This window comes from Panthera onca, chromosome B2 (genome assembly GCF_046562875.1).
Source record: "Panthera onca isolate mPanOnc1 chromosome B2, mPanOnc1 haplotype 2, whole genome shotgun sequence".
Lineage (NCBI taxonomy): Eukaryota > Metazoa > Chordata > Mammalia > Carnivora > Felidae > Panthera > Panthera onca.
The window spans coordinates 74292480-74314859 of NC_138343.1; the positions used below are offsets into that span (position 1 = coordinate 74292480).

The 22380-nt window shown below is 35.4% G+C and overlaps 1 protein-coding gene across 11 annotated transcripts in view; it reads right to left on the reverse strand.

Moving 5' to 3' along the window:
- Window positions 1–22380, reverse strand: part of UBE3D (ubiquitin protein ligase E3D) — a 234012-nt gene that overhangs the window by 177749 nt on the left and 33883 nt on the right. For all 11 annotated transcript variants that reach the window (XM_078447109.2, XM_078447113.2, XM_078447114.2 and 8 more), the window contains exons 5-8: window positions 20929–20998; window positions 12617–12686; window positions 11525–11633; window positions 8529–8692 (exon numbers count right to left, since the gene is read on the reverse strand). In XM_078447109.2, coding sequence (XP_078303235.2) covers window positions 8529–8692; window positions 11525–11633; window positions 12617–12686; window positions 20929–20998 — 413 coding nt within the window. The remainder of the gene's footprint in view (window positions 1–8528; window positions 8693–11524; window positions 11634–12616; window positions 12687–20928; window positions 20999–22380) is intronic.

Below are 22380 nucleotides of genomic sequence, written 5' to 3' on the forward strand. Positions count from 1 at the left end.
TGGAAATCTTTCTTCAAACAAAAGTTTTGAGGAGAACCTCATATGCCAGACCGATACATGGGAGCATCTCTGTGGGCAGATGACTGCCACCTCCCCACTGCCCACCCAACCCCTCTCTGCCACTGCAACAGGAGCAGCTTACTGGCAGTTTCTACATAGAAACATGCATGCTTCCCCTGCCCAGTCCTTCTCAGCTTTTACTGAGGTGGGGGTGGAGTGGAGGACAGTACTTCTCTTTTTTCCATTTTCTTTGATCAGCTAATGAATATGATTTTTCCATGAAAATCCTTTCCTCAACATAAATGTAGATTTTGTTCTTTTCAAAGAATTTTTCTGTGTACATTTACCATGTTGCCTTAACTTTACTGTAAATTCCTTTATGGCACTAATCTTTGGTCTCCTGCTTTGGAATCACATATAATACCAAGTATAGTAGGAGGTAATAAAAAAAGAGGAAAGAAAAACCCAAACCCTTCTGATGTGAAAAGTAAAGGCAATTACTCCAGGTCTGATTCATAAAAATACCTAACACATGAATAGAAAACACAGGAAAGTGAAGAAACAATTTCATATACACATTCTCCATGTTTTAGCCAATCCCAGTCCCCTCTCCCTTTTTACCCCCACAGATCACGATTATACTTGTCTCACATTCTTTCCTCTGAAGAAGGAAAGCAGATTCTTTCCAGAAAGCAGTTCCAAGAGATGGAATGCTTTTCATAGGAAAACCTGCTTTGACTGGTATCTCTAGGGAAAAAGCTCACTCTTATTATATGTCCTGGTCTTATTTCCTGTATCTTCTTTAATGATTATAATTCATGGATAAGAATTCCAAATAAAAAAGTTTGAATTTAGACCACTGTACTTACACAGTCCACTCACAGGAGGGATTTTTCCAATTACAAATTAAAGAAGCTTGTGCTCCACTTGCTTCATAATGTAGAACAATTTCTAGGTGATTAAGTCTAGGTGATAATAGCAGTGGTGATGGTAGTAGAGACAAATGTGTGAAAAGTACTTTCCAAAGAAGCATTTATATTTTCCCAGAGGTATTTGATAACTTTTATGTATTTTTAGGTTAATTTCCTTTTAATGGATTCCTGTTCTAAGAAGCTAAGGCAATGGACTTCTGAAAAAAATCACATTTGTATCCTTCAATTCTGATTTAGAAGATCAGATATGAACATGGTATAAATCAGAAGTTTCCACTGCTGATATTATGTATTAAGATGCATAAATATTTACTGAATATAGTATAGTAAGCAGTATATTTTGGGGAGTAATCAAAATGCTGACACATTCTAAACTATCAAAGGAATTGTTCTTGAGGAAGAACATACATTTATAGTGACATTTTCAAATCTCCTAAAATTTTATGGTGAGAGACTCTACATGATATAATGAAAAATAACTGAATTTGGCATCAGGACAACCTGGCTCAAATTCTGGCTCTATTACCAACTAATAAAGTGACTAATTATTTCTCTTACTGCACCTCAGTTTCCTCATTTATAAAATATAAGACTTGGACATTCACATCTGAAGTTTAAATTCATCCTACTTTACAAAAGGAATGCCCCTAATTAGAGTGCACTGACAATATCACGTTGTGACTTCTATGTGGAGACATAGAAGACATAGAAATGGTTTAATAAAGTGCTTTTTAGGAGTTGGTGACACACTTATCAATTCATTCACTTACTTGCTCATTCACTCATTTTAGCATCATATTCACACACTATCCAAATAAATTCATGTCAAGTGTTCTAGTAGGTTATGTAATTTTTAAGTAACAGGTCTTATATAATTGCTAGATATAAAATTAGCATAAATTAACATTTGGTTTATGTTTTCATCAATCAAAAAGGACAAAGGCCTCTAAATCTCCTAAAAATCACCTAATTTTATCTCAGGCAATGATAGTCTCTGACACATCAGGTACGAGCACCTCAATTAACCATACTTTAGCAATGCTTTTATGAAAGTGACACAGAAAACACAGGGAACAAAGTAAAACTAAATGGAATTACATTAAACTTAAAAACTTTTGTGCATCAAAAGACACAATCAATAGATGCAATAAAAAAAGTGACCTCGGGGCGCCTGGATGCCTTGGTCAGTTAAGCATCTGACTCTTCATATTGGCTCAGGTCATGATCTTGCAGTTGTGAGATCAAGCCCCATGTTGTGCTCTGTGCTGAGCGTGGAGCCTATTTAGGATTCTCTCTGTCCCTCTCTCTCTGCACCCGCCCCCCCCAACTCTCAAAATAAATAAGTAAAGTTAAAAAATACCATCTATGGAATGAGAAAAAATATTTGCAGGCCACATGTCAAATAAAGAGTTAATATCAGAATATATTAACTCCAACAATTCAACCACAAAAAAATCAAGTAACCTGATTAAAAAAATGGGTAAAGAACTTGAACAGACATTTCTCCAAAGATATAAAAATGGCCAACAAGTATATGAAAAGATGCTCAATACCACTAATCATCAGAGAAATGCCAATCAAAACCACAATAAGATACCACCTCACAGCCATGTGGACGGCTACTATTAAAAAACCAGAAAACAGGGGCACCTGGCTGGCTCAGTCGGTGGAGCATGCAATTCTTGATCTCAGGGTTGTGAGTTCAAGCCCTGTGTTGTGTGTAAACATTACTTAAAAACAAAATCTTAAAAAAAACAAACAAAAAACCAGAAACAGAAAATAATGTGTTGGTAAGAATGTGGAGAAATCAGAACCACTGTTAGTGGGAATGTAAAATGCTGCAACTACCATGGAAAACATTATGGAGGTTCCTCAAAAAATTAAAAACAGAACTACCATTCAATCCAGCAGTCCCATCTCTGGGTATATATCCAAAAGAATTGAAAGCAGGGTCTCCAAGAGATATTTGCACACCAAGGTCACCGGCGCACTGTTCAAAATGCAGAAGAAGCAATCCAAATGTCCACTGAGCGATGAATGGATAATCCAAAAGCGTTCAATGGAATAATACTCAACTTCAAAAAGAAAGGCAATCTTGTTACATGCTACAACACAGATGAACCACCTTAACGATGTTATGGTAAGTGAAATAAACCAGTCACAAAAAGACAATACTCCATGATTCCACATGTATGAAGTATCTAAAGTGGTCAGTATTATGAACTGAATTGTGTTCTCCACAAATTCACATGTTGAATATGAACAGTTAGGGCTCTAACCCCCAATGGGACTGTATTTGGAGACAGGGCCTTTCAAGAAGTACTTAAGTTGACTGAGGTCATAAGAATGGGGCTCTAATCAGATAGAACTGCTGTCCTTATCAGAAGAGGAAGAGAAGCAAGAACTTCTTCCATCTCCACCCCCTCTCATCTTTCTCTTTGTTCTCACAAACAGAAGGGGTCATGCGTGGTGGACACAGTGAGAAGGAAGTTGTCTACAAGCCCATGTGAGAGGCCTTACCAGAAACCATCCTGACGGCACCTTGATCCTGGACTTCTAGTCACCAGAGCCTTTGAGAAAATAAGTTTCTGGTTTTTAAGTCATCCAGTCTTTGGGACTTTGTTATGACAGGCGTAGCAGACTAACACACTCTATTTTATTCTATTTTATTTTTTTATTTTTTTTAAATTTATTTTTTAAAATTATTTTTATTTATTTATTTTATTTTATTTACTTTATTTTCTACTTTATTTTAATACATAAAATAGAATAGTGGTTACCAGGGGCTGGGGGATAGAGGGAGAAAGAATTGTCTAATGGGTATAGAGTTTTCAGCTGCAAAATAAAAAAGCTCTGGCGATCTCATTTTGGAAAATGTGGGAAAATGTGGGAAGATCCACTACCAATAATAGGACTCATGACTTAAAACAATGAAGAGAATTCAATTTAGCTTTTAAAAAAAGCCCACTTCTTTGCACTTAGTGATTACATTCCCTAAATTCTTTTCTCTTATAGACATAAGAACAAAGGACTTAAAACCTATAAAATTCTTCATCATTGTTAATTAAAAATAAATCTATTTTTCACATTTCCCTAAAGAAAATGAGCGAAGTATAACAATAAACATTTATGTTAGGTTTGTACTTATCCTTTTTACTCTAACTAACTTAACGTGTGGGATTATAGAGGTTTGGGCTCACGCTGCAGTAAAATTTCTCTTATTTGCTGGCCTAAAAAAAATTTCCAGAAACTAGTGGGCTGTGCCACCCAGAGGGAAAAGGTAGACACAGCTGGGTTTCAGGAGATCATCCACAACAGGGTTTTTCAACGTTGGCACTACTAGCATTTGGGGCTGGATCATTCTTTGTTGTTGAGGCTCTCTGAGGCATTGTAGGATGTTTAAGAGCATCCTAGGCTTTACCTACTAGATTCTAGTAGCCCCTCAAGTTGTGACAACCAAAAATGTCCCAGACATTGCCAAATATCCCCTCAGGGGCAAAATGACTCCCATTCTAGAAAATAGGAGGCCATGGATGAATTGATGATTTAGCACAAACTGCAGAAGTAGTTAAGATAGGGTGGTCCAAAGCTAAAAAGTTAATATTTATGATCTAAATTCTGATATACAAACTAAACAATATAAGTTGTAAGATAATTGTGGGCAAGGGGTACGGGGATAAAAAACAATAGACTTCAAAATGTCAAGAGACATGTGTGTCTATTGCTAGAAAGAAAGAACATTCTAAATATGTTACTTGCCACTTTTTGTGTGTGTCCTCAAGGAACTAAAACCATAGTTACATTTGCTATTTTCCTCTTTTAGACTGCCATCTGGCAATCCACACTTCCACTAAAAAAAAAAAAAAATTGCAACCAATTGGACTAAAATAGTTAATGCACCACCCCACATGCCAAAAATATGCCAGGGAATCTACGGTTTGCTCAGTAATGCCCCCAAAGAAAGAAACTAATGTCTCCTAAAAGACAACATCCTTGAAAGACAAAAGCAAGTAACTAGCAGAATGCTTACCCAACTTGTGAAGTTCCCCTCCTACCTTTGGGGGATAAAGAATCAAACAGTAGTAGAAGAAGAAAACAAAAGCAGTTATACACAACAGGCAAACTGAAGTCATCAAACTCATTTATTATATCCCTAAGACATGACATACAAAGTTAAAAAAGGAAAAAAAAAGTCACTAATCAAATACAGAACACAACTGACTATAGTCATTGTATTTCCAGTGTCATGGTAATTTGTTAGGAATGAGCGAAATAATGAGACAGTGCATCGAATCTCTGTCACACAACTCAAAACAGGCAGTGTAAAGATTCTTCACAATAATGAATATAAGGTTCATCACAGTAACTTAGTCTACCACCGCTTCCTTTTTCTTAGCACCCAAAAGTTGTCAAAAGACAAACTGTCACAACCAAACTGGTATATCCTTAGAGTTCTCTTTCACAAATCCATAAAGGCAGTTACCAACAGAGGAACAGCAATTATCAAATATAAAAATAAGCAGAAAACGAGGTACCATTCATGTGACAAATGCTTTGTTAAATGTGACCATAAATTTTATATACTGAGAACTTCTACAAGAACTCACCTAGATGTAGTAAGGAGCAAGACGCACAAGGTCCTGGTTCACAAGGAGTATACATCCTAGCACATGAATTCTAGTGGAATTATCAAACATTTGCAGAAAGTAACACCGTAAAGCAAAGTTAGAAACACAAGGAACGTTTTCAAAGAGAGGAGAGTTAACACCCCAAGAAAAGAGTTAACAGAGAGAACAGAAGACTTGAAGTATCATTATTGGTATCACAGATACTGAGAGAACAATTCATTTGTAAGACAGAACAGATTGTGACATAAGAGAACATTTTGAATAAACACATTTAGATACATCTGTGTGAAATCTTAGAAAAACAATGATAAAGAGAAATCCTATAGGTTTTCAGAGAGATAACATATAAGAGATTTTCAGATACTCAAGGATTGACTACAGTCCAACTTTAACAGTACATAAAAGAGCGGATTTCATCAAATCAATGAAACAAAGACTAGTAAGTGAAAAACCAAACTGTAAAAAGATACATACTATACAGTACTATTTATAAATATTTTTAAAACATCAAATATTTTTATGAAAATGGACTTATACAATAAAAATATAAAACCCTTATGGCCATGGTACGTTAAGAGGGAAGCAAGGGGAGCCTGGGCGGCTCAGTTGGTTAGGCATCCAACTCTTGATTTCAGCTCAGGTCATGATCTTGCAGTTTTGTGAGTTCAGGCTCTGTGTCAGGCTCTGTGCTGACAGTGAGGAGCCTGTTTGGGATTCTCTCTCTTTCTCCCTCTCTCTCTACCCCTCCCCTCTGTCTCTCTCAAAATAAATAAAGTTTAAAAATATATTACAAAAAAAAAAAAAAAAAAAAAGAGGGAAGCAAATAGGTCAGGTCAGGGCAGTGGCTTGATACTTCCCTAAGAAGAAACTGCCACCATCACCAGAATCATACATGATCTCAACATAGAGGACAGAGTTCAGGAGACAGGGAGAAAAGAAGAAATGCAAAACCTTATTAAGGAAAAGTCTTTTCTCTTACTGCAGGTAAGAAGGGACTACTATATAACAAATTAGCAATTAAAAAAAAAAGGAAAGTAAATATAACAATATTAACATCAGGCAAATTGGAATTAAGTGGAAATAGCATCACATAGAAAGACAGCAAAAATCTCTCCTGGATAAAATATGCAATTAGTCAAGTTGTCATGGCACAAACATTTATGTACCTAATAACATACCTTCAAAATATACAATGCAAAAACTGATATCAAAATCAGAAGAAAATAACTTATTCATAATCATAGTATGATTTAACACATCCTTCTCAAAAGTCCACATTTCAAATAAATAAAAAACATAAAAGATTTTAACAAGCTTCACCACATAAATCCACATAAATCTATAAAGGCACACACAAACACACACAGAAGTAAATGTAGAATACAAGCAACAAAGAGCTTAAAAGGTAACTATGTATTAGGCCATACACGTGCACACATACATACACACACCAAAGTGCCCAAAACATCAAAGCATAAGCCAGAGTCTCTGATCATACCTCAAAACAACAAAAGGATCTATATCTGACCTGTTTCATTTAGACTGGCATCAGATGGACAAAAATCTAAATGGCAGCTTGGGTGACGTTACAGAAAAATGGGCATTTATAGAAACTTCAGGTAGGAATATAAATTTGCAATGTCTTTTTACAAAGTAACTAGTATTATCTATCAAAATTTTAAATGTTGTACCATTGCTTCAGCAATTCTACTTCTAGAAATCCCTCATAAAAAAAAGCACACATAATTACAAACCAAATTTGTATAACGACACACAATGAAATGCTACTTATAGCAGCAAAATTGTAATAACCCAAGTATCTATCAACAGAAAAACAGTTAAATTATTTATAGTACACCCATTACATAAAAATGCAAAGCACTGACTTGTAAAGAATCTCCCAAGACACAGTGTTGCTTTCTTTTTAAGTGTAAAAAATACACATGTATCTTCCAAATTATGTTAAGATGAAAAATAAACAGAAAAAGGAATTGAAGAATATACAACATACTTTTTACTTCCAGAAAGGGGCATGATGGAGAACTTTCACATTTTACTTTATGTATGTCTCAACTGTTTAAATATTTCATGATTGGTACTGCTTATATAATCCAAAAAAAAAAAAAAAAAAAAAAGAGCAATTTTTCAAAATTTCGTATTTACTTCCTAGAAAACAACTGGCATCTTTCTGTTCTTAGTACAAATTTGATCAAACCCATTGGAGAGTACAGGACAAGTATAAACTTCAATCTGTTCTCTCTGCCAGGAACACTGCTCTCTCAGATAAAGCTCACTCCTTTACTTCAAGTTTTCCACTTAAATATCGTCTTAGGAAACATCCTTGACTTTTCAACATAAAATGACAACCTCCTACACCCATCCTACTCCTCCCCAACTACTTTACCTTGCTTTGTATTTCAGGAGAGTAATTTAACACCTGTGTTTTGTGATAATAGTACCTACCCCACAGGGTTGTTGTTAGGCTTAAATGAGCTAGAAGCCCTCAGATGAGTGCCTGACTCTTTAGCAAGAGCCACGAGTCACATGGCCACATTGGTCCACGGTTTTATGCCTCTTCTGTTTATGGTCTGCCTTCTCCCCATTAGAATGACAATCCCAGGAAGAAAGGACTAGGTTTTTTTCACTATTGCATCCCCAATGCCTGGAAAGTGCTTCTCAGTAAATATTCATAGCTGTTGATGCCTGATTAAGTACTACAGCCATATGCATAGACAGCTGAGATTACAAGAAAAAGACCAATTATTTTCAGTAAAAGCAAGCTTTGTACACATTAGCATGAATCATCTGTAATAATTCAATCTACTTGAAAGCATAACATTTAGCAGTACAACTCCTAGAAGCTTCAAATAGGGAAGTGGCATAGTACCATTTAATTCATTAATTTCTCAACACCAAATGGCAAAAGAAACTAAACAACGTGGAATGAGAAAACAAACACACAACTTACTTTTCATTCCTGCTTTTGACGCATGGCTGGTAGAGGACCTTGACAGCATTCCAGGCAGAACTGGAATCTGCCTTTAAGATGTCTTCCAACAGGGGGAATTTTGTGATACCTCTGGAACTTCCCAAAGATTCAATCACCAAACTGTCTGAGTTTAAAAGCCATAGCTAAAGATACGGAGAGAAAAGTCCAAGTATAAGGATATCATTATCACTCATTATCATATTTCATACCATCACTAAAAAACAAAACACAAAACTGTAAAATACCAGAAAAAATACAGGAGAATCATGTATATAATTTTTAAGCACGGTAAGTCTTTCAAAGTATAACATCTGGTAGAGTCACTGAGATTATAAAAGTTAAAAAAAAGAGAGAGAGACAACCAACTAGGAGAAACTATTTAATAGTATATAACAAAGGTATTATCTATAAGATATACAGCTCCCAGGAAACAATAAGGGGGCAAAAACAGCCCAACAGAAATAAAGGCAAAGAATATAATCAGAATTAACAGAAGAAATAAGTGATAAACATATAAAAATGTTAATATAACTAGTAATAAGGAAATGTGAAAATCATCTGCCACCCTTTTCCACTTATCAGATTTGCAAGTACAACAAGATGGCACCATCCAGTTCAGAAGAGGGGTCTGGAATGCTGGCAGAAGAGTGTTTTGGGATTTGGATGCCTGCCGTTCATTGAGGAGCTCAGCAGGGGTCTGGCTTCAGCCTTACCCCATGGGGAGCTCTGAAGCAAGAATCCCACCCACAAAATCTGTCCCACCTTCAGACAGGAGGCCCCTTCTTTTTGCACAACAGGGTCAAATCAATGTCAGTAGGCAGACCAGAGCAGGAGTGGGAAGAGGTAACTTTCTGAACAAGGTGACAACTGTCACATAAGGGCAAGTCTCTGGAGAAGAGGCAGCTGAGTGCCATTAGCAGTCCACACCTCTCAGCAGCTGGGAAATAGGTGTATCAGCCTGAGTAAAGGGGATCTGGGCGGGGTACCAAGAATGCCTCACTATACGGGATAAATTAATACAGCTTTTCTGGAGGATGATAATTATCAATTTAAAATACACAAATTCTAATACCGTATTAGATTAAAAAGGTCTGTTTCTAAAGAAGTGCTAAAATACACATGCGAAGATCACTTTCATTGCCGCACTGTCTTTAACAGCCACACACTGGAATTCTAGACCTTAAAGACGCTGATCTACATTTACACTAACAAGAAACAATCCTTATGATACACTGCTGTGTGAAGTAAACATATTGAAGAAAAATGCTCATCATATGATTCTGGTATGTTTTACAAACAGAAAAGCAGAATGTGAGTGTATGAACATGTAGTCATATATGGATGGGGGGAAATGTTGGAAGTACACATACCAAATTAATAATTTTTACCTTCAAATACTATGATATAGCAAGACAGGAGAGAAGACAAGGTGGAGGACTACCACTGTCACTACATTCTTCACACTGTCTGTTTCAAGAATGTATCACTTTTATAACACAGAAATTTTTTTGAATTTAAATATTATATTAGTAGTAGATTTTATAAGTTCCTATTCCTGAGTTTTAACTTGAAAACCTTACAGTAAAAGAAAATTAAAACTAATTTCAGACTATGACTATCAGGCATAGTCAGTATTAAGTTCAGTCAAAAAGTATTTTAGTTTTGGTAGAAATTATCTGAGTCAGAGAAGCATGGGGTCCCCATAATGGATGGCCAGCTACGAAGCCACCTAACAACAACCTAACCCCCTGCCTCCTTCTAGCTACCATGTTTCCCTATTAGCTTGTGAGTTCCTTAATGGCAATTTTTGCTCTACCCTGAACACCTAGAACAGTGCCTTTAGAATAAGAAATGTTCAATATATGTTCACTGGTTGAAAAAACAGATATGGAGGCAGAAAAGAGACTTGGGCCTTAAGATTCTCATATAAGTGGTCCAAATTCTTTTCTGCAGACCATTATTTCTAACAGCAACAGTATAATAGTAGATGCTTGTGGTACATGAAGGAAAGGATTCCGTTAACCACAGGGCCTCTTATCCCAAACTTGCCACTCCTTCTCAAACATCAATGTGTTAACATCAGGATCTCAAAGAGGTATCTGCACCCCTGTGTTCACTGCAGCACCATTTACAGTAGCCAAGATGCAGAAACAATCTAAATGTCCATCAACAGATGAATGGATAAAACAAATGTGCTGCATACATACAATGGGTTACTCAGCCTTAAAAAAGAAGGAAACCTTGTAATATCCAACAACACAGATGAACTTTGAGGATAGTATGCCAAGTAAAATAAGCCAGACACCGAAGGACAGTACTGCCGGATTCCACTTACATGAGGAATCTAAAACAGTCCAACAGATAGAAGCAGAGAGTAGAATGATGGCTGCCAAAGGCTGGAAGGAGGGAGAAATGGAGAGTTGCTAATGAAAAGAGTATAAAGTTAAAGTTAGGCAAGACGAATAAGTACTAGAGATCTGCCTATTATATTGTGCCTATAATTAACAACACTGTTAGCATGCACTTAAAAATCTATGAAGAGGGTAGATCTCACATGAAGTGTTCTTACCACATACACACATATATATAAAAACAGGAGCAACAGAATATATTTTGAACATAAGAGTATCAAAAAGGAAAAATGGAAAAATCAATAGGGGGAAAAAAGTGACAGAGACAGAACTGTGTTATACTGACCAAGAAAAGTCATTAACAACTTAGAGTGAAAAACTTTATTTTGTGGTGTGAGCAGGTTTCAGGTTTTATTTTTCTCTATATCCCCAGTACCTAGCACATAGAGCCACTTGCTCTTTTGTTATTGAGTTTGGTTTGGGAATTCAATGGATATTACAAATTCAGTATTTGATCATTTATTTTCTAGACCTGAGAATTAAGAAAAGAGAATGGCAAGACTAAAGAATTTCTGAGACCCTGGATTACCAGGCTACAGAAAGATGGGAGAAATAACATCTTACCAAGATGTACACTTTGCCGTCATGACCTTGAATAGTGAATCTAAAAGTGCTTCTTGCAGTGGAGAGTTCCACCAGACACTGGGCGATAACACTCTGTACAAACTGGGACCTGTTTGAACAGAAATCAATTTTCACAATGTGCCTCTCATAATAACTCTCACTGGCAAGAGGAGCCAAAAATACCCACAGGGTACCTAAAAGGCAGAGGCGTGTGCAGCCAGACTTTTCTATATGCTGCTCATTCCTTCACAGACTGTGCTAATGTGGATTTTAATATATTTTAATGTATTTGTGTTTGCTCCAGTCTTCTTATAACCTATTCTCCAATCCTTAATACATTTCCCACCCTGAACCTAACTATTCCCTGACTGAATAAAAAAATACTGTATTAGACATGTTAATATTCCACTTGTGCTATAGCACATCAAAAAATGAGTTAAAAAAGAAGGCAAGATGTTTCCTCTCAAACATTAGACAGTCATCTACAATGATTTCCATTTGGACCCCCTCAAAAAGTCAGAGCTGAGGTACAGAATCAAAGTATTTACAGGAGGATAAATTTTAAGGTTAAAATCAGATTGCCATAATTTTCAGATATCCATAAATGAATTGAAAGATATGCTATAATTAACTTCTGTTTGCAAACTAAAAAGATTCCAAGAAAGAAAACACTAGTGGATTTAGTGGCTGAGTAACATTTTTAAAAAAAACACAGGAGTTGTTTGAAAACTGACCCATGTTTCACATTTTAAATAAGTCAAATTAAAACAGAAATAATTATTCAAAACCTATTGGTGATTAGGTTGTAAGAACTTGGATATCTGGCAAATAGAAAGAAGCACAAAAAGCTTTCAGAATTTGAAGATGTTAATATAAGCACATTTGTTTATGCCAATTTGTAAGCAAGCCATAAATGAATCCTCAAATCTTGTATATGTGTGGTTTGCTCAACTGTCTAAAAGCCTTTCTCAAGGGTTTTTATTTTTTTCCCCAATAAGGAGGTATAAATAAAAATGAATTCCCAAATAATCAATTGTACCTATCATTCTCCACATTTAAAATTACAGAATAAACTTAATTTGCTATTTGTACCTTGGTATGATGGGAAAATTTCTTTCAGATGGCTGAATAATTATCTCTGTCTTATAAAACTTGGTGGTTTCTAGAAACAAAAAATAAGAAAATTAAAAATCTTCCCATTGCATGAACATTTTTATTGTGGACATGTTGGTCCCTAATTATGACATACCAAATTGAATATTCAGTATTTATACTGATAAAATTAACATTCAGTAAAACTTTTCCCCAAATGACTTAGTAATTAAGATGAGAAAGCATTGATGACTACAAGGAGAGAGTCCAGAGACTTGAGAGGGCTCGATGTTGTTTCAGCAGGTCATGGCCCAAGTGAACCTGGTGCAAGGACACTCTGTTTACACACACAGAAGGTAGAAAAATCAGTCACATTACAGTCATAGCCCACTTATGTAGAAAATAGTCATCTAGTTTCCTCGTTTCTATGGAGTAGTCACAAATCTAGGAGTCATTGAAAAAGGCTTTTTCATCATGGTGTCCCAAAGCCCATGCAAAAATGCTGGGAACCTCACATGAGTATTTCCCAGAATCTCACTGAGTCTACTAATGTATAATTTCCAACAAATCTGGTTATCTGATTAGTTTACAGAAAAATTTAAACAGTAAACTAAATATCTTACAGAAATGAATATAAACATAACCATTCTGACTGAATTTTTTACAAAATCCATGAAAAAAATGTTTATTTTTACCAATAATGAAGGAATACAAATTAAAAGGAGATATTCTTTAGCATCAAATAAATATTTTTAAATGATAAAATGCAGCAATGAGGAAAATATGGAGAAGTGGGTGCACTTATTCACATATTGCTGTCAGAATTGCAAACGATAGATTTCTGGAAAGCCACTTGACAAAGACCTTAAATATATTTTGATACCATCATTAAACATCTGAGAACTTATCTCAAAGAAATATTCATATCTATAAAAATTTATCTGTAAATAAGCTCATTAATTAAACTGAAAATAAGTTGTTTAAAAATTGAAACTGGTTGGGCTAAACAATTATACATTTAAGGAAGAGAATGCTATGCAGGCATTAAAAATGGTGTGCCAAACAATTTTTAATTGTTTTAATAAGATGGAAAAGCATTCTCAGTACATTGTCTGAAAATGTTTTCAATTTTTCAATGTAATACACAAAAAAAGGCAAGAAAATCAATAGATAGTTTAACATATTATTATATAGCTAGAGCCATCATGATGCATTTATCTATTTCTTCTTTAACTTCAATTTTCACTTTACTATTTTGAAGTCATGTTATTGGATGCAAAAATGAACCTTTTAACATTATGAAGTGAGCCCTTTCATCCCAGCCGCTGTTAAAATATAATTCAATTCTACAATTTTAATCCTACAAGGTATTATTATTATTGCCTTATGCAGTTAGCATCCACTTAATGTCTCCCACATATTTACCACTTTTCTTTACCAAACCTTGAACTTACACCTTCTATCTGGGATCATTTTCTTTTACCTTCTACAGGTAGAATTCTATTCTTCTACAAGTAGAATTTCTTTTAATAAAAAACAAACCAGTAGAAATGAATTATTATAGTGTTTGTCAGAAAATATATTTATCTTTGTCTTCATTCTTTCCTATCAAGACATTTTCATCATGTAAAATCCTAGGTTAACAGTTTTTAACCTTTGTACATATTGACATCCATTCCATTGTCTTCCATCTTCCATTACTATTGTTCCTTTGAGAGTGATCTGTCACTTTTCTTTGTTTTTAAGATGTTCTGGTTTTTGTTTAGTTGTTTGCAGTATCACTCAGATATGTCCAGCTATAGGCTTCTTTTTATTTATCTTACTTGGGCCCCATTTAATTAGAATTCATTGGACCTCCTCAATTTGTAGACTGTTTTCATCACTTTTGTAAAATTCTTAGCAATTATCTCTTCAAATATTGTCCATGCTCCATTCTATTTCTTTCCCTTCCAGAAGTCTGATTAAACATATGCTGTTAAGAGTATGGAGATTCCTCAAAAAGTTAAAAACAGAACTACCCTATGATTCAGCAATTGGACCACTAGGTATTTACTCAAAGAATACAAAAATACTAACTCAAAGGGGCACATGCAACCCAACGTTTATAGCAGCATTATCAACAAAAGCCAAATTATGGAAAGAGCCCCCAAATCAATTGACTGGTGAATGATTACACACACACACACACACACACACACAGCCCCCAAATCAATTGACTGGTGAATGATTACACACACACACACACACACACACACACACACACACACACTGGAATATTACTCAGCCATAAAAAAGAATGAAATCTTGTCATTTGCAATGATGTGGATGGAGCTAGAGAGTATTGTGCTAAGCAAAGTCAGTTAGAGAAAGACAAATACCATATGATTTGACTCATGTGAATTTAAGAAACAAAACAAATGATCCTAAGGGAAAAAAAGAAAGGAAAACCAAGAAACAGACTCTTAATTATAGAGAACAAACTGATGGTTACCAGAGGAGAGGGGGATGGGCTAAATGAGTGATGGGGATTAAGGAGTGTACCTGCTGTGATGAGCACCAGATATTGTATGTAAGTGCTGAATCATTTAATTGTACACCTGAAAATAGTATTACACTATGTTAACTGGAATTTAAATAAAAAATAACCAAACAAAACATATGTTAGATCTTCTCAGTGTATGTTTTATGTCTTACTTTCTCCCATATTTTTTGCCTTGTCTCTCTGTGCTGGCTTCCAGATTTTTCTTCTCAATTGTCTATTCATTAATTCTTTCTCTAAGTTGTACCTAATCTGCCATTAAAACCTCCACCAAATTCTAAATTTCAGTTATATATTTTTTAGAAATTCCATTATAGATCTTTACCAAATATGCTTGCTGTTGTCTCCTTTTCCTTTGGATACCTTCAAAACTCTCTTATAAATATAGAAAGCATGATTGTTCCAGTTTATGTCTGCGAATTCCAGTAACAGAAGTCTGTTTCGCTTGTTCGCTATTTTTGTTAGTTCTTGTTGATGAAAGTCTAGTCTACTTGTATGTTTATTTATCTTTGGTTGTATGGTGAACACTGTACTTGACAAATTATTTGTGGTATTCTGAGTTTTACAATGAAGGTATTTTCTTCCGGACGTGATATGCATTTGATTTTTGGCAGGCACAAGGTGTTATGGCTAGCCCTCAGCTGACTAACCAAGTTCAAGACTTGAAATTCCCTAAAGTGCCAAAGGACTGATAGGACCTGTCTGTAATTCCACAGGGCTGTTCCACTTCTGATTCACCTCCACAGTAAGGGTATGGGTCTTTAGGGCCTCCAATTTTTGTGCAGAGAGTACTCTACTAGGTTCCCTTTTTGTGTAGTCTTTAATTTATACCTTTACTTCTCAAAGCAATCAAAATAAAAGTTCTAATTTTAGAGAATTGGCACAATGTATTGAAAAGGTGACTTCAATTTTGTGCTAACTTTTGAGTTTACTTTTGTGGTAATTTATCCACATATTTTCTATTTATCTTGCTCTTCATTTCTTCCTGTGGATTCCAATTACCTTTGCTATCTTTTACTTCAGCTTGAAGAACTTTATCATTTTTTGTAGAAAAGGTCTGCAAGTAATGCATAACTTCCATCTATTTATATGAAAATGCCCTTATTTTGCCTTCATTTTTTGAAGGACAGTTTTGCTTGATATAGAATTGTTAGTTGACAGTTGTTTGTTTGTTTTTTTAATGTTTTTCTCCCCACCCCCAGCATTTGAATATCTCATTTTAGTGTCTCCTGGCTGCATATTTCCGTAAAAAGTCAGCCTTAATTGTATCATGAAATCCCTGTAAGAGATGTTTTGTACTTTCAAGATTCTCTCTTCATCTTTGGCTTCTATTAGTTTGACTACAATGTGGCTGGGCGAGGTGGCCTTTGTGTTTACCCTACTTTTCATTGCAATTCTTGGATCTAAAAGTTAATATTTTTCACCAAAGTTGCCAAGACTTCAGCCATTTTTTTCCACAATTTTTTTTCTCCTGACTTATTCTTTTCCTTCTCACCCCGAGACTACATTTACACATCTACCGAAGCACTTCATTTGTCCCACAAATATCTGAGGTCCTGATCATTTTGATTCAGAACTTTTTCTCTCTGTTCTTTGGATAGGTGAATTTCTATTAATATACCTTCAAGTTCAATGAATATATTTTTTCATCTGCCATCTAAAATATGTAGTACAGCTAACCTAGTAAATTTTTTACTTACTGTACTTTTGAGCTCTGTAATTACCAATGATTTTCTCTTTGAAGTTTTCAATTTGTTGAGATTTGCTATTAGTTCACTCAAGAGGTTTTTTTTTTTTTAATTCTTTTCCATATTTATAACAGCTACTTCAACATCTTTGTCTACTAAGTCGAATATTTGTGCTTACTCATCACCTGTTTATTGAGTCCTGTTTTTCCTTTGAGTATCAATCACTCTTTTCTGCTTCTTTGCAGGTCTAGTAATTTCTAAATGGAAGTAGGACATTGTATGTAATATACCCGTCACTATCCTGGATTTTGTTTTGTTCTTTCAAGGATTGTTGGCTGATAAGTATAATAGTCAATTAACTAACCTGGGCTCAGACTATGAAATATGTCTCCCCACAGTGTGTAGCCACTAATGTTTCTGCTCAGTTTTATTTTATGTAGCCTGGCTCCCTAGGAAGTATCCACTATACCTTCATAGTTCAGCTGTCAGCAGATTTGGGGAGATGTTTTGCTTAAATACTTCAAGCCATTAAGGTTTTTACCTTCTGCTGCCCAATTGTGTTATCGACTGAGAAATGAAATTAAAGGCATGGGAAAATGTGCACGTCTCCCCAGGCTTTCAATTCTTATTAGATGCTCTGGCATCTATTATGTGCATTTCGCAGTCAGCCAGAACTGTGTGAAAAGCTTATCATCTCAGCCTGTCTTTAGCCTTTTGCTTCCAAAATCTCCCTCTTAAATTTCTAGTTTCTCCTTTGCCTATTGAACTTCATGTTATTATGGCTATAATACCATGGAAATGTTTCCTTTCTTGTTCAACCTTCTGCTTTCCTGTAGTGCATAACTTCTTTTTCATTGGATTAGTTTTCCAAGAACCTTTAGCTAATTCTTCCCGTATGATAGAATGGCTTATCTCAAGATGTTACATGTGGTCATATACATCAAAGAATGTATCAGTTTCATTTTGTAACTGAAAACATGTTTATTGCAATCTTCTCTCCTTTTGTTTCAATCCGGGCTGTTACTCTCTAGGCCTGCTGTGTGTCCCTCACTCTGAGACTCCCTTATCTGTGTTAGATAATGTTTCCCAAAACCAATGTCTTCTCTCTTGAGGTTAAATCCTTAGTTTTGGTGAGATATATCCTATATCACATTCCTAAGGAAAATGTACATTTGAGGTCTATGTGTTATCTTCATACTTGATTGATAGTTTGTGACAGAATTATGGATTAAAAATATTTTTTCCTTCTAAATTATGAAGGCATTGCTTCATTGTCTTCTAGCCTTCAACAATGCTGTTAAGAGTTCAATGCCATTCTTGGGGCACCTGGATGGCTCAGTCAGTTGAGTGTCCGACTCTTGATTTAGGCTCAGGTCATGATCTCATGGTTCATGGGATCGAGTCCCATGTCAGCTCTGCTGACAGCACGGAACCTGCTTGGGATTCTCTCTTTGCCTCTGTCTCTCTGCCCCTCCCCTGCGCACATGCTCTTTCTCTCTCTCAAAATAAATAAACTAAAAAAAAGAGTTCAATGCCATTCTAATTTCTAATCCTTTGTTCACTACTTGTTTTTTTTTTTTCCTTTGGAAACTTCTTCCTTGGTATTCAGAAATTACTCAATGATGCAGCTTTGGGTAGCTGCCCTCCCATCCCATTCATCATACTGGACATGTAGTGGGCCCCTTCAGTTGAGAAACTAAAGCCCCAGCTCTGGAAAATAGCCTTGTAATGTGTTTTTAGTATTTCTGTTCTTTGATAATTTCCTAAACTCTGTTGTCTATATTCTTTCTTTCTGGAATTTCTATTAGCTAGATGTTGAATATCCTAAAAGTCTCCATTCATTCATTCATTCATTCAATAAATATTTATTGGGTACCCACTATGTGCCAGATATTGTTTTAATGCTGAGGTTATAGTGATAAATGAGATAGACAATATCTCTATCCTCAGGAAACTTACATGATGGTTTTTTCCTACAATTCCTTTCCAATCTTCAATATCTGACTTTTGGTTCTGATTTAGGAGATAAGATAGTTCCTTAATTTTATCTTTTAGTCCTTTCATTACTTTTTTTAAGCAGTCACATCTTTAATTCTATATTCTCTGAATTATGGAGACAATATTATTTCATTTCTCTAAGAACATTGTTTTTGTTCAAGATTTTCTTCTGTTTTATACATTAATTTGTTTTTCTTGGTGCTTTATTCTGTTTACTTGATTATTTACTTCAGTCTCTTAGTTGGAGGTTTGCTCTAATATTTTTTGATTCTCAGCAATCCATTCATATTTAAGTATAAATAAAAAAATACTGACAGGAAACTCTTACATGTAGGTACAAGGCTTGTTGACTGTAGGATGGCTAGATCTAGGCTCATTTTACTGTTGAATGACCCCTAAAAGAGTATCTGCAAATCTCTTCTCTGATTGGTATTCTTTCATTTTCCAAGAAAAGAGTCCTCTAATCTCCTACCTTGAGAGTATAAGCAAGTTGCAAATACAGGAATCTTAGGAGTTTTACAGCTCCATATAAAAATTTTGAATTAACCATCCTTCCTCCAGCCCCTTGTCTCAGACTGCTTTCCCTGTTACCTGTTGCCTCCAAATTCTGACCAGCTCTGAGGCTCTACCGCGAGTACTGGCTCACTCCTCACTCAGATGATCTGCAGACACTGAGACTGCAGCTTCCTCCACACTGCCAAGTGTGTTCCCACACCTCTCAGCTTTACAGTTTCCAAAAATGTCTGCTTATATCTCTTGTTTACATTACTGTCACTTCCTCTCAATTTCTCATGGTCTCTGTGGATATACATATTTTTTATTCCTTAACTGGCATTTTAACTGGGCTTCAGGGACAAGAGAAAAGAATAAAAAATTTAAAAATCGGGGCGCCTGGGTGGCTCAGTTCGTTGAGGGCCAACTTCGACTCAGGTCATGATCTCACACTCCTTGAGTTCGAGCCCCGCATCAGGATCTCTCCTGACAGCTCAGAGCCGGGAGCCTACTTCAGATTCTGTGTCTCTTTCTCTCTCTGCCCCTCCTCTGCTCATACTCTGTCTCTCTCTTCTTTCTCTAAGATAAATAAAAATAAAAATTATAAAAAAGATCAATTTGCCTAATTTGACTGGAAGCCTTAAAACTTTCTAAGTTGTTGCTTAAAGGGCTTGCTTTCATTCTCCAAAGTGACATTGGGGATGGCATCCTTTACCACTGCTCATTCTTTCTTTTCTGTTCACTCTGAGCAAGTCAACTACTTACAAGATTCTGATGATTTTAAGAAACAAACAACACTACCATCTGCCTTCTTTAGGTGCACTAGCTTTACTTACATTTCTAATTAATTGTATTAAAAACAATTATTTGTCATCCATAAAGCTAATGCAGCATGTTGTAGCTCTCCAGACATTTTCAAATCCTGGAGCCTGCTTCAGATTCTGTGTCTCCCTCTCTCTCTCTGCTCCCCCCCTGCTCACCCCTGCTCACACTTTGTCTCTCTTTCAAAAATGAATAAACATTAAAAAAAAATAGTAATGCAATTTAATTATCATGATTTTATTATATTTGAAAGTGATTTAACGTAGACTTTATATAAATATAATTATCGGGAAGAGAATAGGAACAGAGCACGAAACTCAGAATATGTTTTCTTCCATTTCAAAAGTTCTCTTTCAACCCCCAGCCCAAAATACAGCCCTAAGGCAGATGGCAGCCAAGAAAACTTCTTCGTCATCTCTAGCAACCAACAATTCTGACTGAGGACTTGTACTGAGAAAAAAAGCCCTGATATTCTTTAAGAAAGACCCAAGGACAAACTTCATACTGTAGTTTTATATCCACTAAGAGGATATGAAATATTGAAAATGACCCAACCTAAGTTTAAAACTCAATACTATGTACTTATAAAGGTCAAAATACACAAACTTCTTGGCATATTTGATGATATGTCACTTGATTTCTATTTTAAAAATCATCAATTTTACAACATATATTAGTTATCTATCTTTCACATAGATTTCCTATAAAATCTCCTTCTACTCATTTTTAATAAGGCGGCAATCATTTTGGCTTTTTTATTATGAAATTCTTACCTGATGACATGGTCTCTCCCAACATTACCTTGCAACGCTTACAAATTACTTTGGTATTTGCCTTTGGTTTCTGTAGAACAGAAAAATGTCATTTAAATGTCATTCAGCTTTTCTTAAAAGGAATATATAATTTTAACATAGTCTCTAGAGTATACTTTGAACTTTACATTTTATTTTGCCCTCTACTAAATACTGAGAACACATTTAGCTTGTATGCATAATTCACATGCACAGAGATTTTTTTTTCAGATCTAAAGACAGAATAATGAACATACTGATTTTTCCAAACCTAACCACTTCTTGATAATCTGTTGTAAATAATTTGAAAAAGAAGCACTTTACATTTCTAAAATGTACTTCCAAATACACATTATCATTTAGAATGAGTAGATGGCAGGCAACAAAGGCAGAGAGAGTAGGTGACTTGTTCTAATTCATGTGTCTGCAAACAGGAGAATCAAAAATTAGAGCCATTATTTTGATTTCTAGTCCAGTGTAACTTATGCAAAAGTAATCTATAATTCATAGGCCCTCACCAGAAGTCAAAAATATATAACCAGGGTAACTGGGTGGCTCAGTCAGTTAAGCAGCTGCCTTTGGCTCAGGTCATGATCTCAAGGACAGTGAGTTTAAGACCCTCATGGGGCTTGGGGCTGACACACAGAGCCTGCTTGGCATCCTCTCTCTCCTCTCTCTCTCTCTGCCTCTATCCTGCTTGTACTCTCTCTCTCAAAATAAGTAAATAAACTTAAAATTAAAAAAAAATTTTTAACACATTTGGGGTGCCTGGGTGGCTCAGTCGTGTCCGACTTTGGCTCAGGTCATGATCTAATGGTTCATGGGTTCGAGCCCCATGTCAGGCTCTGTGCTGACAGCTTAGAGCCTGGAGGCTGCTTCGGATTCTGTCTTCATTTCTCTCAGTGCTCTCTCTCTCTCTCTCAAAAATAAATAAAAACATTAAAAATTTTTTTAAAAATAAATAAATTTAACACATTCATATAACACATTTTTCTACTTAAGATATTCATTATAATTGGAAAAACTGGATAGTGCTCTCAGAGAAATTCCTGAAGCATTCTTAAACTGTAAAACTCCAAATTCATCATTTGGGATGCAGATTAAAATTGCTAGCATCCATCAAATTCTATAATATATACATTCTATGTACAATGTACAATATGCACAATTCTACAACATATACATATATGGAATTATATACCTAAAAGTAATATAATGTTATATGTCAATTATACCTCAATTTTTTAAAAAAAAACTGATTTTTAGTTTTTTATATGAGATTATGTTAGAAGCGGTAGCATGGTGGTTAAGAGCCCTGAGTCTGGGGCCAGACTTCCCAGGTTTACATCCCAGTCCTGCTATTTATTACACACATAACCTTGAGCAAGTTAATTAACCTGTTTTGGTTTCCTCACCCATTTAAGGTAGTAAGTA